Genomic DNA, 9209 nt, shown 5'->3' with positions numbered 1-9209 from the left:
CTCTGATATATATCTATCAATATTTTTGTTTCAATATGTTTGTTTCAATATTAAAATGTAAGTTTTTTTCTTTGAGTTGGAGTCTCGCTCTGTCCTCCAGGCTGGAGTGCAATGGCGTGATCTTGGCTCACTGCAAACTTTGCCTCTTGGGCTCAAGCCATTCTCTTGCCTCAGCCTCCTGAGTAGCTGGGATTACAGGTGTGCACTGCCACGCCTGACTGATTTTTGTATTTTTAGTAGAGATAGGTTTTCACCATGTTGGCCGGGCTGGTCTCGAACTCCTGACCTCAGGTAATTCATCTGCCTTGGCCTCCCAAAGTGCTGGAATTACAGGTGTGAGCCACCATGCCCAGCCATTAAAATGTAACTTTTATAGCAAAAATCTTTAATAAAAACATGGGCACTCCAGAAAGAAGTGTGTTTATTTTGAGGATTTATATTCCCAGGAAGTGACATTGATTTGCCCAGTGCAGAGGCTGATTCATGGCCCCCAAAAATATCTACATTCTAATCCCCTAAGCCTGTGAATTTTACTTTGTGTGGCAAAAGGGACTTTGCAGATGTCATTAAAGATTTTGAGATGGAAAGATTATCCTTGATTACCTGCACAGGCCCAGTATAATCACAACTGTTCTTATAAGAAGAGGAGCTTTGGAAGAAGAGAGAGTTGACTATGGAAGAGGGAAAAGATGATGTGATAATGGAAGCAGGGGAGAACGACAGCGTGGTGGGGGCCATGAACCAAGGCATGAGGACAGCCTCCCAAAGCTGGAAAGGGCAAGGAAACAGATTCTCTCCTGGGGCATCCAGAAGGAACCAGTCCTGGCAACACCTTGTTTGAGCCCCATAAGACTCATTTCAGGCTACTGGCCTCCAGAGCTGTAAGGCCAAAAAAGAAATAGAAATTGACATAAGGTAAGACATCAAACCTGTGTTGTTTTAAGCCACCAAGTTTATAGTAATGTGTTGTAGCAGCCATCGCACATTAATGCACCCAGTTTGCAGACCTCAGGGGTACTGGAGACTACTGTATCTGGCTGTATCCAGCTCTTTGCCGGGAAAATGAGGTTCCCACCACCTGAGACCATAGTATTGTGAGAATTGCCTAAAGCACCTTGTCCAGGTCATCGTTCAATAAACGTTTGTGCCGTCTTGCTCTCTAGATTTCTCCCTTCTACCTTTCTCTCCACACTCAATCTGTAGTTGCGATGTAATAGAAAACATCCTAGAAAAGACAACTTTGCCTTCAAGCTTTGGGTTGGTTACAAATTAAAGAGAGAAGAAAAACAATGCTAACAGTCAAGGTCTTTGAGGTATTTGTTAATGTAAGTATGTCATTATTATCTTAGAGTTAACCTTGATGACAGTATCACTTCTTACTAATGTCAAAGGGGCAACATTTTTAAAAAACTGTTTTTCTACTAGGGTGCTTGCATGGATCTTTCTTTTCTAGTCAGTCTCTGCTTGTCCATCATGGATATTTTAAAATCTAGATTATTATCAGACAAATAAATTCAACTTAACAATCAGTATTCTGTCAGAAGTGAAAATTCCAAACTAATAAAATTACGCTTAACTGGAAAACGTAGGAAGGTCTTTTTAATTTTATCCATTCTGTAGAGGTATCTCCTGTTTGTTTTTTGTTTGTTTGTTTGTTTGTTTGTTTGTTTGAGACAGTCTTGCTCTGTCGCCCAATGCTGGAGTGCAGTGGCGCGATCTCGGCTCACTGCACCCTCCGCCTTCCGGGTTCACGCCATTATCCTCCCTCAGCCTCCTGAGTAGCTGGGACTACAGGTGCCCGTCACCACGCCCGACTCATATTTTTGTATTTTTAGTAGAGACGGGGTTTCACCATGTTAGCCAGGATGGTCTCGATTTCCTGACCTCATAGTCCACCCGCCTTGGCCTCCCAAAGTGCTGGGATTACAGGCGTGAGCCACCACGCCCGGCCAGGTATCTCCTGGTTTTATCTGCATCTCCCTGATGACTAATGACTTGGAGTGCTTTTTCATGTGCGTATTGGCTATTTACCTATCTTTCTTTATAAAGTATCTGTTCAAGTCTATGGCCAATTTTTTAATTGGGTTATTTGTCTTTTTATTATTCATGTATATATTCTTGGTATAAATTCCTTAGTAGATATATAATTTTTAACTTTATTTCTTTCCAGTTTGTGGCTTGCCTATTCATTTTCTTAGTAATCTCTTTCGGTAAACAAAAGTTTTAAATTTCAGCTGAATGTAATTTATCAATATATCCATTTCTACAGTTTGTAAAGCTGCTGGGATGATGATTGGGATTGCAATGAACGTGATCAGTTTGGGCCCATTTAACATCTTAATAATACTGAATTTTTCAAACCATAAGCTGGTCTCTCTCTCCATATTTTAAGTCTTATTTCATCTCAGTAACATTTTTCAGGTTTTACTGTGGCACATATTTTGTTAATTTTATTCCTATATATTTTATAATTTTTGACACTAATAGAAAACATTTATCAGAGTATCAAAAAATCATAAATTACACTTAAAAATAATGTGTATTCTGCAACTGTTGAATATAGTAATTCTATCCAAGGCAACTAGATCTAGATCACAGATAGTCATATCGCTACTGGCACCAAATTCATACGGGTCTGCAGCAACCTCAATCCTTGCCTCCTCAGAAGGAAGAATTCAACTAAGGGGCGCAAGGCAGGAAAAGAGACGGAAGCAAGTTTTAGAGCAGGAGTGAGAGCTTCTTGGAAAGCTTTAGAGCAGGAACGAAAGAAAATAAAGTACACATGGAAGGGGGCCAAGCGGGCACCTGGGGAGATGAAGTGCACGGCTGGACTGTTTGACTCGGGGCTTCATACGTGGGCCGGCTTCCGGGGTCTTGCATTCCTTCTCCCCTGATTCCTCCCTGCGGGTGGGTTGTCCACATGCCATGCTTGAGCCCACGCACCCAACTCCTGAGATCCTATCAGGAAGCTGCTGACCAGTTTTAGGTGTTTTCTATCTATTGGGAGCCTGCTTTTCCCTGGTGCCACCTGTGACCAATTATGACTTTAGAGAGACAGTTAACAAAAGCCTAACCATCACCTGATGGTTGCCCGACACTCCCCATGTATGTATAGGGGACGCCGTCTCCTGCCTTGCTCATACCTGACTAGCTACCCATTGTAACAGTATTAGTCTGCTCACTCTGCCCAACTAGCCCAAAGTCCCACAGAATAGGTGTCTTAACAGAAATATGGCCAGGCATGGTGGCTCACGCCTGTAATCCCAGCACTTTGGGAGGCCAAGGCAGGCATATCTCCTGAGGTCAGGAGTTCGAGACCAGCCTGGCCAACATGATGAAACCCCCATCTCTACTAAAAATACAAAAATTAACCAGGCATGGTGGTGCATGCCTGTAATCTCAACTACTTGGGAGGCTGAGGCAGGAGAATTACTTGAACCCAGGAGGCAGAGGTGGGAGTAAGCCAAGATCACGTCACTGCACTCCAGCCTGGACAACAGAGCAAGACTCTGTCTCAAAAAAAAAAAAGAAAGAAAACCAGATATGTATTTCCTCACAATTCTGGAGACTAGAAGTCCAAGATCAAGGTGTAAGTGGCCTGGTTTCATTCTGAGGCCCCTTGCAATAGTCAATGGCCATCTCCTCCTTATGTCTTCACATCATCTTCTTTCTGTGCCTCAGTGCTATCCCAACCTCCTCTTCTTATGAAGACACCAGTCATCTTGAATTAAAACCCATTGTCACGGCTTTTTAACCTAATTATCTTTCTGAAGATCGTATCTCCAAATACTGTCACATTCTGAAGTAAAGGCTTCAACTTAGGAATTTGGGGGAGCACAGTTCAGCCCAGAACAGAGGTGATATCTGCACAGTGTTGTACACACCTGGGAGGCACGTGTACAGCAGTGTACACAGAAACATCTGGAAGTACACAGGTGGGGGCATGGTGTGGGGGATGTCTTTGTGATATTTTGATATAAGAAACATGTAGAGTCATGTGTCACTTCACGACGGGGATACATTGTGAGAACTGCATCGCTAGGTGATTTCGTTATTGTGTGGAACACCAGAGAGTGTAACTTACATGAATCTAGAGGGCACAGCCTACCACACGGCCTAGCCTACTGTCCCCAGGCTATAAACCTATTGTTACTATGCTGAATACTTTAGGCGATTATAACACAATGGTAAGGATTTATGATAGTATTATGATATTATTAGTGTTAGATATAAACATATCTAAACATACAAAAGATACAGTAAAAAAAAAAAAACAAAAAAAAACAGTAAAAAAAATAGTACATCTGTATAGAGTCCTTACCTGAATGACTCCTGCAGGCCTGGAAGTTGCCCTGCATGAGGCAGGGAGTGGTGAGTGAATGCAAAGGCTTAGGACATTACTGGACACTACTGTAGACTTTATAAACACCACACTTAGCGTATACTAAATTTATTTATAAAATAAAGTAAACGTGCAATGATGTTATGTTGGCTACAACGTCACTAAGTGATAGGAATTTTCCAGCTCCATGATAATCTTATGTGACCATTGTCCTATATGGAGTTGGTCATTGATGGAAGCATTATTAGTCAGCATTTGACTGTATTTGATCTTTGTCCCTGGTAGCACAGCTCATAAAACTTGCAATATCTGAGTAATGGAGTAAGAGGAGCGTCTTCTGTTATTCAGCATAAGCCACTTTCAACTCTACCTGAGTTTATGCTAATGAGGCGAGGGCTGGTTGTCAGAGGAACCCACCATATATTAGAGGGTTGCAACGTTCCCTCCCACCCTGGAAAAGGGAGAGAGGCTGGGGATTGAGTTCATTCACTGATAGCCAGTGATTTCATCAATGCTGCCCACATAATGGAATATAATAATCATCTAGATGGCATAGCACATGATAAAACCCTACAAAAATCCTCCTCAAGGGGATTCAGAGAACTTCCAAGTTGCTGAACACGTTGAGGTGCTGGGAGGGTGTGCACCTGGATCAAGCATGGAAAAATCCGTGCCCCTTCCCATACCCTGCGTCATGTGTCTCTTCCACGTGGCTGTTCCTGAGTTGCATTCTTTTATGACAAACCAGTCATCTAGTAAGTGAACTGTTTGTCCTGAGTTCTGTGTATGAGCCATTCTAGCAAATGACATAGTGTCAGGCTTGAGTTACATTGTAGGACACCCAGCCAGTGTCTGCCAAGAATGGAAAATTGCTTGGTATGGAAAAGCCCACACGTCTGGCGTCAGAAGCGTAGGGTGTAGCGGGACCAGGGGTTTTGTTTTACTGTTCAAGTGGATCTTTTGCCCCTCCCTTTGGAAACACAAGAGCCTCATTCCTCCCCTTCCGGTCAACTGAACTACCCTCAAAGTGCTCCCCAAGGAATGCCTCAGGCATGGCAAGCCTCAGCAAAACCAGCAGAGGGGCTCAAGTTATCTGGGTGGACTGTCTACACTGTCAATACCCAGCTTTATTCTCATAGTGTAGACCTGAATCAAGAACACAAGAAAGCGGGGCGTATTGGAGGGAAAGGCCCCATAAGCTGTGTATTTTGGCGTCCTAATTCTCAAAGGCTAAATTCTAGGGTTCCTGTCACCTGTGGTCCTGCTCATTCCAGATGTTCAGAATGTTCCTCTTGTTAGTGTCTGAGGATCTTAGAGAGGGGGTAGAATTTGGAGTCAAGCCCTACAGAAACCCAGCAGAATCTACGTCACGTGTGGTATCAGCCAAGAGCTGAGTGGACTCTATTTCCCAAGAGCTCGAACCACATGGGGTCGTGGCCCAGATAAATAGCCTTTTGAGTTTGAACAAATGCGGCCAGCTGGTTGGTTCTTGGGGGCTTAGATATAAGTGGAGAGGTGCACTCTGTGGGGACAGGGGGCTCTCATTGGTTTTAATTAACTGGTTTTGAGTACGTGACAGAGGTTTTTACAAGTTCACGGCTGACATCACTCAATTTCTGCCTTCAGATTTTGAATCTAAGCCAGCAGTTCGGTGGTTGCTCAATAGCATCAAGAACTGCTTAAATGTAAGTCAAGGGCACTGTCAGGCTTACATTTTGATTCTTTTAACTTTTCAAGTATTTAAGGCAAAAAGCGATTGTCTTTCCGTTCCTACTGGGCGTTTTCTAAGGGGCCCTGGGCATCTATTTCCTGCCCAGCTCTCTGTCCTGACACAGAGGGGGCATCCTAGGGCTGCCCTGGAAAGCCGTTCTCCCGGCTCTCTGCTCTGTTTGCTTTGGAGTTTTATCAAGGAGCGGCAGGATGGGAGGCTCTGCTGGATGCTGGCGATGTGAGGCACATCCCCCTGACCTTTCTTCCAGCCAAATAGCTCTGATAAGTGGGCAGACCTTGAGCCTAGAGACCCACAGACACACTTGGACGATTCCTGCAGAAATCAGTGAGGCAGTCTCCTCCCAGGGGCTCGGCGCCTGGCTCCAGAGGCGAGGCAGCTGGCCCGGACGCTGACTGCCCAGTGCCACAGACATGGCCAACGGGACCAACGCCTCTGCCCCATACTACAGCTATGAATACTACCTGGACTATCTGGACCTCATTCCCGTAGACGAGAAGAAGCTGAAAGCCCACAAACGTAAGTCTAAACTAGGGAAGCCGGCCCGACAGAGGCTGGGGGCTGGCCCAAATGACTGGCCACTCCCAGCTTTTTCTGCATTCACTTATTAACTCCAGTAGACATCACGGGAAAGCAGCAATGTGGCTAGTTCACTCGTAGATATAAATGAATGGGGCCGGGAGAGAAATTGTATCTGTTAAGTTCTGTAATAAGCTTGGAATTAACCTGCTAAGTCACGAAGACACTTTGGAAGCAGAATTTTTATTTTATTTTATTTTATTTTGGAGATAGGGTCTAGCTCTGTTGCTTAGGCTGGAGTGCAGTGGCATGACCATAGCTCACTGCAGCCTTGACCACCCTGGGTCAACTAATCCTCCTACCTCAGCCTCCCAAGTAACTGAGACTACAGGCACATGCCACCACGCCTGGTTAATTTTGTGTAGTTTTTGTAGAGACATGTTATGTTACCCAGGCTGGTCTGGAACTCCTGGCCCCAAGTGATCCCCCCATCTCGGCTTCCCAAAGTGCTGGGATTACAGGTGTGAGCCACCGCACCTGGCCAGAGTATTCTTTTAAAGACAGATTTCTTGTTTAATTTGTTTGGGGCTCCAATAAGCTGAGCGAGTTTCCTCAAATTAGAGATTTGCCTTTTCCATTGTCTATATTTAGATTTGGGACAGTTATTCTCTCCATCCCTAAGATGCAGGATTTAATAATTTTTACTAAAATGCCAACATACATTTAATCGTCATGGTCTCAGCAAGGACAAACCAGCATGACTTTGCTGCTTTTTGCTCATCTGCCCTCGGGTTCCTTATCTCTTGGCTAACATGGCATGTGTGGATAATCTTCTCTGAGGAGTCCAGTTACCCGATCACAATGACAAATTAGATGAGGAAGTGAGCACGAGAAACAGAACAAAAACAAAGCCTGGAAAGATCGGGTCTCAGCCCTGGAAACCCACGCATTACCTATCCCATAGGAAGTCTTGGCTTCCTTGGGTTTTCACTCACTATAATCACATACTGTCCATCAAACAGTAAATGCAGGGCTGGGTGCTGTTGCTCACACCTGTAATCCCACCAACTAGAGAGGATGACTTGACACCAGGAGTTCGAGGCCAGCCCGGGCAACATAGTGAGACCCCCATCTCCACACACACACACAGAAAAAGTAAACACAGGTCAGGCACGGTGGCTCATGCTGGTAATCCCAGCACTTTGGGAGGCCGAGGCGGGTGGATCACTTGAGGTCAGGAGTTTGAGAACAGCCTGGCCAACATGGTGAAACGCTATCTCTACTAAAAACACAAAAATTAGCTGGATGTGTTGACACATGCCTGTAATCCCAGCTACTCGGGAGACTGAGGCACAAGAATTGCTTGAACCCAGGAGGTGGAGGTTGCAGTGAGATGAGGTCACACCACTGCATTCCAACCTGGGCAACACAGCAAGACTCCATCTCAAATAATGATAATAATAATAATAATAATGTTTTTGCTTCCAAAGTATCTTCATTTCTTAGGAGGTGAATTCCAAATTTATGACAGAAGATAACAGACACCATTTCACCTCTAAGCCCCTCAGGGTGTCAGGGGTCCTTGACACCCACAGAGAGAGATACTTCTTGGGGTCTTTTTTATTCCTATTTGTGTCACAGTATCCCAGTCTTTATGTTTTATTTGAATGTAATTTCTATTTTCTCTAGAAGAGAAGTTTGGGGCTAGACAAAACTCCCCCTACTTCCCACAACACACATAAGAATGTTTAAACTTCAAATAGGTGGTTGTTGAATTTTTTTCTAGGGAACGCACCAGGAGGCAGGGGCTAGGCAGAGGCCAGGCACGTGGACTGCTGAGCCAGTCGGCTGGATTCACATCTTGGCTCTGTCACGTCCTGGCCATGTTCCCCTGGGTAGGTCCGTTACCCAGGCTAGCCAGATTCAAGCAGAGAGAATGAGAGCCCCCCTCTCAATGGGAGAACTGTTGAAAATATGAGGTGGTCTTTAATTCACCATAAACAAGAAAAATGTGGCAGATGGTAATATGTGCTCCATACAGAAAAATAAAACTGGGCTGGGCACGGTGGCTCATGCCTGTAATCCCAGCACTTTGGGAGACCGAGGTGGGTGGATCACGCCTGAGGTCAGGTGTTTGAGACCAGCCTAGCCAACATGGTGAAACCCCATCTCTACTAAAAATATAAAAACTTAGCTGGGCATGGTGGTGGGTGCCTGTAATTCCATCTACTTGGGAAGCTGAGGCAGGAGAATTGCTTGAACCTGGGAGGCAGAGGCTGCAGTGAGCTGAGATCGCACCATTGCACTCCAGCCTGGGCAACAAGAGCAAAACTCTGTCTCAGAAAAGTAAAAAATAAAACTAGAGGGGGCAGCTAGGGAGAGCAGGGACCCAAGGAAAGATTGCCACTGTGAACAGGGCACCAGTGAAGGCCTTCCCAGGGTCCCTGGGAGGAGGTGAGCCATCACAATGGCGCCTGGAGGAGGTCTCAGAAGAAGCCTCCCATGCAGCAGGAATAGCAGGGCAAGGGCTCCAGGGCAGGCGAGCACCTGGCATTTTCAAGGAACAACAAAGAAGTTGCAGTGACTCTCTCTCCCTCCCCTCCCCTCCCCTCCCCTCCC

The 9209-nt window shown here is 45.2% G+C and overlaps 1 protein-coding gene across 2 annotated transcripts in view; it reads left to right on the top strand.

Moving 5' to 3' along the window:
- Window positions 1–6360: 6360 nt before the first annotated feature.
- MRAP (melanocortin 2 receptor accessory protein) overlaps window positions 6361–9209 on the top strand; it is a 21701-nt gene continuing 18852 nt past the window's right edge. The window contains exon 1 of one of the 2 annotated variants that reach the window (XM_025380860.1): window positions 6361–6590. In XM_025380860.1, the coding sequence (XP_025236645.1) occupies window positions 6485–6590 (106 nt within the window). In that variant the 5' untranslated portion in view covers window positions 6361–6484. The remainder of the gene's footprint in view (window positions 6591–9209) is intronic. The other variant, XM_025380861.1, reaches the window with a different exon arrangement.

Source organism: Theropithecus gelada, chromosome 3 (genome assembly GCF_003255815.1).
Source record: "Theropithecus gelada isolate Dixy chromosome 3, Tgel_1.0, whole genome shotgun sequence".
NCBI lineage: Eukaryota > Metazoa > Chordata > Mammalia > Primates > Cercopithecidae > Theropithecus > Theropithecus gelada.
The sequence above is the reverse complement of the archived record's forward strand: the minus strand, read 5'-3'. Positions and strand labels throughout refer to the sequence as shown.